Below are 12,544 nucleotides of genomic sequence, written 5' to 3'. Positions count from 1 at the left end.
ATGTTTCTTTGGTGGGCTCGATGGAGCTGAGGAAGACATTGCACTTGAGAGATATGAGAAATGAGCGATGCTTCATGGTAAGGAGGTTCGGCTATTTATAGTTGGGGGAGGCAGGAGCATTGGATTCGCTTTTGAAGAAAGGAGTGAGGGCATGGGCGTAGCTGGTGGGAGGAGCATCGGATTCCATCTTGAAGAATAGGAAAGTTGTGTCATTGCCCATGGTCAGAGATTCCACGTTTATTGGTACTCGTGTTGTCATTTACTGATTGGAAAAAGCTAGGTAGTGTTGTCACATCTTGTTTAAAGCCTGCGGCAGGAGGCATGTGTTGTCAAGTCATGGTTAAAGTTTAGTGCTGTGGTCACTTCTTCATTTAACGTGTCTGAATATGAAATGCATTTACGAAATGCTAAGTCGACCATACAAAGTAAATGTGTCTTAATACATAGGAGTACATCACGAAGCGAATATGCATATGTTAGTTACATAAAATGTAAAATGCTACTCATGCCTCCCTCGTTGCCGTCACCCGTGCGCCCCATCGTGGTCCCGATGCCGCTGGTTAACCCTCATGTGACCCCTGGAGTAGGTGAGGGGGTCGGGTGGACCGACGTGTCTGGTAGGCCTAGTAGGGACTACCGGTGTCGAGGGCTCGTCCTGCGTGGGCTGTGTCCGAAGCGGTGCACTGGAAACCTGGGACCGCTGAAGGACGTCGTAGTCAGGTGTGCCCCCGAAGAAGTCACGGACGATGTCGTATGCGGTGTCGGGGCCAGCATCATCCTCCTGACTAGGGTAGGAGGACTGTGAAGGATCGGCAGACGTCCATGTGTACTGGCTGGATGGGCCTATGAACAAATAATCACGTTAGATACGAATAATATGATATTGAAAGTAGTAGTAAAAAATGTATAATTGTACCTGTGTGGTACGACGGTGCAGCAGAAGAAGGCCACGCTGACGTGTCGTAGTACGTTGCGGGCGGGGTAGGGCGTGGGGCCGCCGAAGATGGACCGGCCTCGTCACCAAAGTAACCTAAGTACAATATTAACTTATTTTGCTGAAAGTATTAGAAACTAGGAATAAGGGTTCCCGGAGTACCTGACTGTGGACGCACAGGGCTCGATCTACGAGGCTGCGTCGAGACTTGTGCAGACGGACCTAATGAATGTTTAATAATAATAAGTAAAGGATATTGTTTAACATTATTCAAAAGTATAATTCGTACCATGTTGCTCCGACCCTCCATGACGTGGTAGAAGGGGTCGTGTGGGTGCCGACACTGAAGAACGTCGGTGCACGTCTGACGGCCGAGACGACTCGGCGTGTACACCACTCGTCCTGGGAGACGACCTTGCTACATCTGTGGTAGATCGGCAGGAGGTGAGCTTCAAGGCGCGCGTTGTCTTGTCGAAAACCCGTCTAATGAAGCTCGCAACATCCGACGCACTTAGGTGATGTTCTTGCCGGACGCGGTCCATGGCAGCAGGTGCATCCCTATTTACGTCATAAATGATATCTGTCTGCGGATACGAACAAAAGTGAACAATTAAAGTATATGGTTATGTTCATTCAATATGGAGTACGGACTTCAAAAAGTTACTTACTGCTAAAGCGGCGTCTTCGTCCCAATGCACCGGGTATGTCTCCGTTGTCGACGCGATGTGGGGCCAGACATCCTCAGGGGTGTAGGTGACACGGGTCTGCGTACGTGGTACATACCACCGTAGGTACTCCCTGAAGTTCCGCTCGCTGTGGGGACGCGCCTCCTCAATGACGTCCTGTAGCGCTTGGGCACATGTTGCCACGTAAGGGGCCAAGCGCTCCGCCCAGAGGTTGCCAGCTGGCTGGCCTTTCCGCGTGTACCTGCATTGAAACCATGGTAAATGTAAGTCACACTGAAACGAAGGTTGCTCAAACTATAATTTTGCAAATGTACCTGTGGACTTGCACGGGGATGGTACGGATGGGGACGAGCGGGAATGCCTGGTGACGGCCAAACTGCCGCATGACGTGGTGCGGTGAGTACTCTTCGACGTAGATGTTGAAGACAAGGGGCGCCTTGGTGAGCCAGTACTCCTCGTCACGGGTGCACAAGGGTGACAAACCCAACCCTGCACGTGCCTGCACGGACGGAACGCTGTATGACTCCCATACCACATCGTTAGGACGTAGCCTGTCAAACTGGGTACGAAAATGCTCGTACGCGCTGCGAGGCTGCTCGTGCGCCCAGTGTGGCTGAGTGACAAACATCAATACAAATATTCAGAGACTAACACAATACGAAGGAAACTGTTAATGTAAAATTCGTACCCGTCGACGACACCACATCGAGGCCATTGTAGGTGCGTCCTCGTCCGTCTCGCCGTACCATTCCTCTGGGTATGGGGAGCGGTCCACCACCGGCCTGCCTATGGCGAAATGCTCGTACGACCATAGCTGAAGAAGAAGTGGGCACCCGGCGAAAGTGGCTAGTGCCTCCTTCTTCGTGCATGCGTCGCAGAGCGCCCGATACATCGCAGCAAGAACAGCGGATGCCCAGCTGAACTGCGGTACGTCCTCCACATCAGCGTCCGCTATCGACCGGGCGTACGGCACAAGCGTCCTCGTAACCAGGTGGCCTTGGGCACTAGTGAACATCACCCACCCAAACAACCAAAGCAGGAAGGCCTCCAAATGTCTCGAGACCGCGTATGCGTTGGTGTGTGGGTGAATGAGACATACATCTGGTCGGTCAAGAACAATTGCATGCTTAACCTGCTCTAGGAACCAATACTAGCTGTCCCCGTTCTCACTCTCCACGAACGCAAACCCTAGTGGCAGGACTTGGTTGTTACCGTCAACCCCTATTACAGACAAAATCTGCCCTTTGTACTTCCCAGTCAGGAATGTTCCATCTAGGCATATGATGGGTCGGCAATATCTAAATGCTTTGATAGTTGCAGCGAATGCAAAGAAAGCACGCTGCAACACTCTTTTTCCGTGGTACTCCACATCAGTAGAGGGGTAATGCTTGATATCATAGTAGCTGTCTGGATTTCTTGCACAAATTGTGACTAATTGATGAGGTAGATTGTGATACGAATCTTCATATGTACCGAACCTCATCTCAATAGCCTTTTGTTTCGCCCTCCATGCCTTCGCATAGTTTATTGTGTACTGGAACCTTTGCTCAATAGCACGTATTATTGATCGTAGCTCATACCTTAGGTTGTCCATAATCTCTCCGTACATAACATTTGCAATGAAAGCAGAAGACAGGTTCCGGTGGGCGAACTCTATTTCCTCAATGTGACAATTATGTTCCTTAACTATTGAGCATTGCCAGTAGTCTGCCCATCTTCCTCTGAATGCGTGCACCCGCCAAGGGCACTGAGGCACCAAGCACTTCACATCATACTCTCTTTTACTTGATTTAACAACCTTAAATTGCCTTCGAAGAGACAACAACCAGAATTTCACTGCATCAATAACTGCCTCTTTTGTAGGGTATATAGCATCCTGTGACACCTCATTCTCATGGTACTGCCACGGTGTCTGGTCAGCCTCACTAACCACCAACTTTGAAAATTCTTGATCCTACCACTCTGCAGGAACTGGAGCATTACCCTCCTCATCAGAAGAATCCCCATCGGCAAGGCCTTCCTCCAACTCTTCATCCTCCAAATCCATATCTTCAATGATGCTAGGGATGTGCTCCCCTTCATCAGCTACACCCATTGACTGCAGCTCTGAAACATCACCAACCTCCTCCCTGGACCCTACATTAGCTGCCTCTAACTCATCTTCCACTGCCTCACTTGGTCCTGCTACTGCTTCTGCAGAGTTCACCTCATTTTGATCTTTCAGGTACGCCTCAGCTAACAAAACAAGCGGCAGGCCACGTTCACAGCATATATCTACATACTGCCTCCAAGTTGATGTGGCTTCGATGGGAACAAGCTCACCAAAGTATTCATGACTAGCACGGCTCAAGACAGCTTTCAACTTCAGCTCATATTGCTGCGGATCCAGTTGGAAAAATCGCATGAACCATTTGCACACACCCATAATAGTCCTCTTATTAGCTTTACTAAGCCCTTCATGACATGACGAAATCCAGACAGATCTACACCGTTGGGATCGTACCTAATTTCATCCTCACCATAATATATCTGAAAAATTAATTTATCTGCCATCCCTGGAAACACCCGCAAACATAACCCATGTTAAGACAACAAACTATATTTCTGATTATTGGATAAAATAATTTTTAAATGCTACCCTAGGTTCGCAAATTATCATCTACTGTTACCTCATACGTCCGCAGGTACAAATAATATACTAAAAATAATATACTACAAATAACATACTGAAAATAATATACTAAAAATAATATACTACAGATAACATACTGAAAATAATATACTAAAAATAATATTCTATATTGAACTGCTATCGTACCATTTTCTAACTAAATTTGACAATTTTCTAAACCCTAGGTCATAAATGTCTAAAATCTATGTCATATACTACTACTGCACTAATTAACAACAATAAAAAGGAAAAAAAAGATTTACCCAAATTTGTTTTTCAAATCCGCGGCCCAAATGCAGCAGGGCTTCGCCGACCTCTCTTCCTCCCCTCTCCTCTCCTCTCCTCTCCTCTCTTCTCCTCTTTCTTCTCAACTTTTCCTTTTTTCGGATTTTTATAGTTTTTTGGCCAATTTTTGGCCTTTTTATAGCAGCAGTGCGCGCGCGGGCGGTGCAGCGCGGCAGGCGGGGAGGAGCCCTTACCGCCCTCTCAGGGGGCGGTACGCCTCTGGGCCGGGCGGGAAGGTCCCACCCGCCTTCTGAGGGGGCGGTTAGGCCTACCGCTCTCTCAGGGGGCGGTTAGGACCCGTAACCGCCCTCTCAGAGGGCTGCAGACGCCTAGTTTTGTAAATATCTTCGTCGGAAATCTATTTATTTAAATTTTAATTAAAAAAATAAAAAATAAAAAAACTCCTGAAGAAAGACCTCGGCCTAGCTAGTCTGGCCGGCCCCTCGTGTCAAGGTGCCTGGCCCCTCTATCCAGGCAGTCAGGCCCTAATGCCACCTCAACCAAGGGAGGTCTGGACGCAGCCCGCCCGGCCTATGGGCTGACGCCGGCCGGCCTTAGCCCACCTCGGCCGAGTCCGTGCTCTGTATCGCCTTGGTGCCAAATCCTAGATGAGGAAGCGCCTCGGGATGTTGTACTTGCACGTACATCTCTGTTAAAGAACTTGATGCTTTACTCAGAGAAGAGTTCTGTTTCATGTTGTTAATTTCTTTGATCTGTCTGTCATCCTATTAATCTCATATTCACAACATGTCTATTAGCTGGTGAGGAAGAATACAATGGGTATTAGCATGCTTAAATGTTGCTCCGTATGGACCTGTGAACTTCACTGCGTGCTGCTGCCTCCGTGTGCAATGCCTGCTGTTTTTTTCTTCGTGTCCACTGCCCAGCATGTGCATGTCCAGCTTGTGCCATTCGCAGCATGTCATTTTGATCATTATATATTTCTCTCTGTATATGTGTACTATACGTTAGGGTTCGAAAATTCAACGGTTACCGAGCAAAAATCATGATAACTGACCATCTCGGTACGGCTCGGTTTCAGAAACCGAACGGTAATCGAATTTGAATTCAAAAAATTCGAAAAAATTCAAAAATTCAAAAAAATTCAAAACAAAACTTAAAAAAAAGCTAGACAATTTTCTAAGACCTTATGTGAAAAACATTTTCAAAAATAATATCGTTTGCATCATATTATATAGGGAGGAAGTTTGAAAAAAAATAAAAAAAGTTTAGCGTACAGCTCAGTTATTAACTCTTGTTAAGAAAAAATTTAACATGTAAACACATATTTTTATTGTGTAGAACGTATCTTAAGAGGATCTTTAAAATTAATTTCACTTTATTTAGAATTTTATTAATTTCTCTATGATTTTTACAATCACAAGCATAAAGGTGAATAAGTTAAGAAACATAATTGTAATTAACCTTTTCATGTCTACTATTATTTTTTCTACGTAAATCATAGTATAAATAAACTAATAAAAATAGTTTCACTAATTTTGAAGGTGCGATGGGTCAGTTATGAATTAATATAGTCGCAACACATTTACATAATCCTGCATGTTACAATAACTAATTCATGAGTTCATGTATTTTTAAAAGACATAGGATCATATAAGAAGACTAACAAAATTAGTTTCATGATTTTTAGATTAGCAAAGAGTAAACTATGCATTTAACTTGGTTTAAAAAATACATTTTCTCACAGAAACTTTTGAACTTTTTTATGAGTATAAATACTTTTATCATGTAGATCATGTTACAAGGAAATTTTTTTTTGTTTCACTTGATTTGAAGCTCAGATGAATTAGTTATTGATTTTACAAGATTGAGAAATTTTTTGAATTTTTTGTTGAACTCCACTGAAAATCGAGAAAATCGCTCGATAAATCGAGAAAACCGAGCGGTTACGACAACGCGAAAAATTCGAGAAAACCGCTCGATAAATCACAAAAACCGCTCGGTAACCGGAGCGGGTAAAATCTCGATTGTTCCTCCAAATTTTAAATTTATTCAAATAAATTTTGTCCAATTTTTTTTGAAAATTCGATCGGTAACCGCGATAATCGTGAATTTTCGGTTACCATCGGAGCTCGGTAGTAACGAAAACCCTGCTATACACTACTTAACCTGCTTCCGAACAGTTTGGGACTCTAAAACAATCCACATTCGTATTCACATCTGTGCACTATCCGCTCCAAATCCAACAAAAAGAAATAAAAAGAAACATGGAGAAAACATAATCTGATCCAATCCGTTTCCTCTCCTACCTATCATCATTCATCATCATCTTTACTACAGTGCATAATCAAAACGGAGTCTCGTAATATCTGTGAACAAAAAAAACGACTAAATTTGACAAAAGGGGTGTTTGGATACTGAATTTCAGTCATGGATATTTTTTTCCCAATGGAGAAGTCGTGCATATTGGTTAAATTTCGAACTAAATCCGGAGGATCCAGATCAAAATCTACCTATGCACAAAGGTCTTAGGTCCATACTTTTCATACAACTCTTAACATTTGAATGCAAGCTAGCATACGCTGCCTACCTATCATTATTTACCATCTTTAACAAGCGCCAAAATCGAGGGACCTATCTGGAGATTAGCCGATAGGAGCTTCCATGCAAGTTGGCCCAGCAGGGCCCACAACCGAGTTGGTGCGGCCATGGGGCATAGGTAAGTTTTTTCCTTTTTATTTTTTAATACTTATAATATATTATTTTTTTGCCGATTTTCCGATGATTTTGTGTTTTTATATGCATGAAACATTATGAAAAGTTTGATTCAATATTTTGTGAAACCTAATTTAACAATTTTGGAACACTAGTTCAATATTTTTCAAATTCACGGTCCCATGCATTTTTTGCCTTTATATGCATTCAACATTTTGAAAAATTGATTCAACTTTTTGTGAAACCTTGTTCAATAATTTTTTAACACTAATTCAACATTTATGGGAAAATGTTGAACCAATACATTCAAAATATTAAACTAGTACATTCAAAATGCCTTTTAAATTTAATAAATATTCATATTTGATCTCATTTTGTTCCATTAATCCTAAATAACTTACCATGGTTCAAATGGATTCGAAAATGGTCTCACTGTTTGAGAGGAAAACGCGTCTCAAGATAGAAATCCAAACCTATTTTTCACCCACCCATCCCTCGGCAACCACCGTGCAATCCGGTTTCTCCTCTGCAGCTCATCCTCGCCGTCCGCTAGTTTTCACACTTATCTCAAAGTGGCCTGTGCCCAACCTAAAAAGTGTGAACGATAATAGAATTTAAATGGAGAAACTTGTTGGCCCAGTTCCACTATTCGCATGCATCTAACTTCTACCTGGTTCTCAAAAAAAAAAAAAACTTCTACCTGGACTTGGGTTACCGGGCTCCGTCTGCAGCCCGGCAGTTGAGCCCACAACTCATTGGCGCGAACGCCGCCGGCTCCATGGCGCGGAACGCCGCGGCCGCCCACGTGGCTCTCCCACAGGCCTTCGCGCCACCTGCTCGTTCCCGCCAGAAGTTGGCGCCATCTCCGACCCGGTAACGCGCCATATATACATCTCGCTCCCTAATCCGTCCCACCTCAGCTAATCCCCCGCCAAACCCTACCAATCCGAGTGTCCGACGACGCCCCCATATTTCCCCGAGATGGACGCCGCCACGCCATCCAAGAAGTCCAAGACGTCGGCGGCGGCAGCCACGCCGCAGAAGCTGAGGAAGTCCGCCGCCCTGGCCGACCAGATCCTGACACCGGAGAAGCCCACGCGGCAGGTGCTGGCGGCAGCGTCGGCCTCCGAGCAGATCTGGACGCCGGAGAAGTCGGAGCAGCAGCCGAGGGCGCGCAGCCGGAGCGTGGCGTTCTCCGTCAAGGAGGTCCGGCGGGCGGCGCTTGGGCTGCGGCGGCCGGAAAAGGTATCGGCGGCGCCGGCCGAGGAGGAGGACGAGCTCGTGTCCGTCGCGCGGGAGCTCGGTGTTGGCACCGGGGCTGGGCGGAGTCCGGTCAAACGCAAGGCCGAAGTGAAGCTACCGGAAAGGTGAAGATCTGTAATTTTAGATTTAGTTCCATCTTGTTTACGCCCAACAATCGAAACTTGTTTCTTTGCTTCAGACCATCCTTATAACAAGAACTACATGCAAATTTCATTTCTGTGCCCTAGGAAAGAATTTTTTCTGCGATGGAAAAAATTGACTATTTAGGGTAGCTTGAGAATTCCTACTAAATTTTGTTTCTATGGTAATGCTAATTTCTAATTTGTTTTATATGTTTACTGCTGTGATCAGCTATGAGATGCTCTGCGAGTTCTTCAATTGCCTGGAGAGCTCCACCCGACTGCTCCGTATGAAGGGATCCAAGGCAACTTTCCCCAACATCTGTGCTAGCATTCAGCATTTATCTGAGCGGTAGAAATCTCGTTTCACAAATAGTCAAGAATTGTTCCTGTGTCGGATTGTGATAATTTGATATCTAATTTTCATAATCATGTCTGCAGGAGGTTTACCTACAGCCATCTTGCGCAGCTCAAGTACATAATGCCGGAGGCAATTGTCATCAATAAGATCCTTCTGCGTGATGACACGACATGCTGCATGAAGCCAGATCTTCAGGTGAACCTCCTGGTTGGTGCTATTGAGAACGTCGGGAAGCAAAAGGGGGAAACCGTGCACTCAGCGCTGAGAAGGATCTTTAGGCAGAGGCTTGTGGATTTCTTCAGGGAGCATCCTGAGGTATGAAAAATCTTGTATGCTTGACACCTTGTTATTGCTTCATCAAGTACACGTTTATGTTTCAAATCTAAATAGACTAGTAACTTAACGACTAGTGTTAGATAAATGATGATGCTAATCAAGTAGTTAGATACTCGAAAGAAGGCTAGAATCATGGTGGCTCTGTTACTACATTCAGGAAAATGACATTCCAGAGCATGAGTTGCCTCTTCAATTTAATCGGACAAGAACGAGCGAGCCCCAGGCCGCAAAAAGAACTGTTCCTGAACGCACAGCTCCAATGGAGTTACCTGATCTCAATGGACAGAAGCATGCTGTTATGTCACACATGTCACAGTCATTCAAGAGAAGGTTTTCACTGAGATCTCCAATCAGTTCTGCAGCAGCCAACACCAGTCCTCTAGCGAAGGTTGAATGCACTGTTCCATCACCATGGAGCAGGAATTCCCTCTTCAGTAGCGATGATAAATCAAGTGCTAAAGAAGCTCAAGTGCCAGAAGAGGATGACAAGGATGCCGTATCCAAGATTGGTATTTCAGAAAGCACCCCTGTGAAATTTGCCTTAACTCCAATGAGGTTAATGGCGTCAACACCAGACCTTGAAACACCGAAGAGACCGATCTCTGCTGCAGGTTATGACACACCACCTCTGAAAATGGTGAAGAGATCAGCTCGTGCTAAGTTGTTTACCACTCCAATAAAGGGTGCAAGTAGCATGGATGGAGAAAACCAAAGTGCAAGTATGTCTGCTATCGACGGTGATGATGAGTTACTCAATTTTCTCCCACAATCCCTCCTTCATTCGGTAAGTCCTTGCTGATAGCTGCAATAATTTCCTCAGTTGAAAGTTTGCCCTATCATTACAAAGATTGACATCTTTGTTCCTTGCAGGTAAAGGAGAAGGAGCAGAGAGCTTTGGAGGAGAAGGAAACGGGTTTTGCTGATCAGGTTAAAAGGCAGAAGTTGATTGCTTCCCTGCCGAGCACCTTTGATGTTATATTTCTTATCTATCAGTCAAGACATAGGTCTGTAATGACAAAGCAGGAGCTGATCCACAAGATAATTGCAAGCAGTCCTAAGATTGTGGACAGAAGTATGTGAACTTTTTTCTCTCTTTGTTGCCTCAACTGCTGTCTGCACTCTGCAAAGTGGATCCTGACACAGAATGACTACATCTGTAGGTGAAGTTGAGGAGCAGCTCTCACTGTTGGAAGAGCTCGTTCCAGATTGGATCTCTGAGAAGACTGCACGAAGTGGAGATGTTCTATGCTGGTAAACACATCTATTTGTTTTGAGGACGTTTGATATTTAATTGTTAGTACTATACATTCTGGTACTGTGCACATTCTGATATTTAATTGTTAGTGTGTTCATAACTCAAAATAGGTGACGTAACGGCTGACTTTTAGATTACTCCCTTGTATCATTCTTGTTAGATCTTAATTCTTTGCATTCTTAATTTTCAGCGTTGATGTAACTTTGAGCCAGACGGATATTCGGCAAAGACTGTATGCCGCTGAGTAGGGAGAACACTAAAATCTGCTAGGACCTTGTTTTGAAATGTACAAATGAAAACAGCAGAACTCAGAGAACTCACTCAGCAAATTGTTGCCAGATACGAGGTCCATGCAGTCTGTAGTTTCTGTCAATGTGTGTTTTGATAGAAACCTTAACTATATGAAATGAATGACATGTATGGTGAAACCATTCTAACAACTGATACTGTCATCATTCTTCCTTTTTCATGTGTAAATTCCATTTGACTGACAGACAGTAATGTTGCTCTCTGCCGATACCAAGTTTATGTGTCTACTGCCTTTCCAAGTTTCGGTATATTTGTGTGCCTTTCCAAGTTTCGGTATATTTATGTGCCTTTCCAAGTTTCTTTAACAACCATGAGCAGGAGCACTCTTTCATTCAAGGAGAAGAAAGATTACATAAAGAAAACAAAGAATGTGTTGATAACAAAATATGACAGGATTAAGGGTTTAGGATAAATTGCATTAATTGTGTGGTTAAATAGTCAGATGGTTAATTATTTAATTAATTCGGCTGTTAATTAAAAATTTAACCGAATAAATAATAGCAAGCCGATTTGGAAACAAAGGCTTAGACCAACCCCGTTATCTATTCCTCTTACCCTCATATCTAATAAATACCTTTAAAATTCAAATAATTTACCTATTTTATCATTCACTCGGGTTCTCTAGTCTCTTTTATTTTATTACTTACCGGCTATAGAAATGAGATTTGTCTTATCAATGAAAACAAATAAAGAAAAAATATAAGATATTAATGAATAATCTTATCTTTTTAGATCCCATATAAAATTAAACTATGACAATCAACATTTCAACACCTTAAATTTATATTTGATATTACCGTATTCAATATTTATATTTTTATTGTAATGCACAAGTACTTAGCTAGTATACATGTATAGGGTGGCTGATTCGGGACGCACAAAACCAAGCAACAAAATCGTTATTTCCTATTTCCATTTACATCTTGGTTTAGCTTAGGTTTCTTTTTCTTCTTCCCCGATCGGCTGCACGACACCGAGTACTTGCTGCCGCTCGCCAGGGCCTTGGTGAGAAGTCTTGTTTCAATCAGCTAGCACACGCAACCACACGTCACGCGAGGCCAACGACGTGCATTGCTGCCGGATTCCGGGGTCTACGAACTCCACCGTCACAGCAAAAAGACCAGTTGGTGTGTGAGCGGCGCCGGGCGTCCAGGGAGGCTGACGCGCCTCGGCACTGCCGAGCGGAGGGTGCTGCTCTATCGATCATTCACGTTAAGGCATTTTTCAAATGTAGGATTTTTTTTAAATTCTGCGTTTTTTCTATAGAATTAAACTGTTTTTTTTAAAAAATATACGATTTTTATAAAATTCCTACTAGGTGTATTTTAAAATCTGGCCAGAGCTACACCTTGAAGACATACCAAATGGGAAACATTATCTTCCCTCGGTTAGCTACTCTCTGACACTTGAGGAGAAAAAAGACATTGTGCAAGTGCTTATGTGGGATGAGAGTCCCGACTGGTTACTCATCCAACCTCGAGAAACTAGTCTTGATGAAAGATTTGAAACTATTGGTATGAAGGCTCATGATGGTCATATGATGATGATGCAGATGCTCTCTATTGCAATCAGGGGTATAAAGCTAGGATATATAAAAGTGGTCATCATACGGTTGTGTCACTTCTTCAATGTAATTGCTCAGAAGGTGA

General features: G+C 43.7%; 1 protein-coding gene across 1 annotated transcript; it reads left to right on the top strand.

The window, feature by feature from the left end:
* Positions 1-8,183: 8,183 nt before the first annotated feature.
* LOC133887852 (CDT1-like protein a, chloroplastic) lies at positions 8,184-11,108 on the top strand. The gene is made up of 7 exons (XM_062327839.1): positions 8,184-8,619; positions 8,867-8,986; positions 9,076-9,310; positions 9,489-10,115; positions 10,202-10,403; positions 10,492-10,582; positions 10,777-11,108. The coding sequence occupies exons 1-7, from the start codon at positions 8,234-8,236 to the stop codon at positions 10,832-10,834; spliced, it is 1,719 nt and encodes a 572-aa protein (XP_062183823.1). The 5' UTR covers positions 8,184-8,233; the 3' UTR covers positions 10,835-11,108.
* The last annotated feature ends 1,436 nt before the right edge of the window (positions 11,109-12,544 follow it).

Source organism: Phragmites australis, chromosome 13, assembly GCF_958298935.1.
Source record: "Phragmites australis chromosome 13, lpPhrAust1.1, whole genome shotgun sequence".
Classification (NCBI taxonomy): domain Eukaryota; kingdom Viridiplantae; phylum Streptophyta; class Magnoliopsida; order Poales; family Poaceae; genus Phragmites; species Phragmites australis.
The sequence above is the reverse complement of the archived record's forward strand: the minus strand, read 5'-3'. Positions and strand labels throughout refer to the sequence as shown.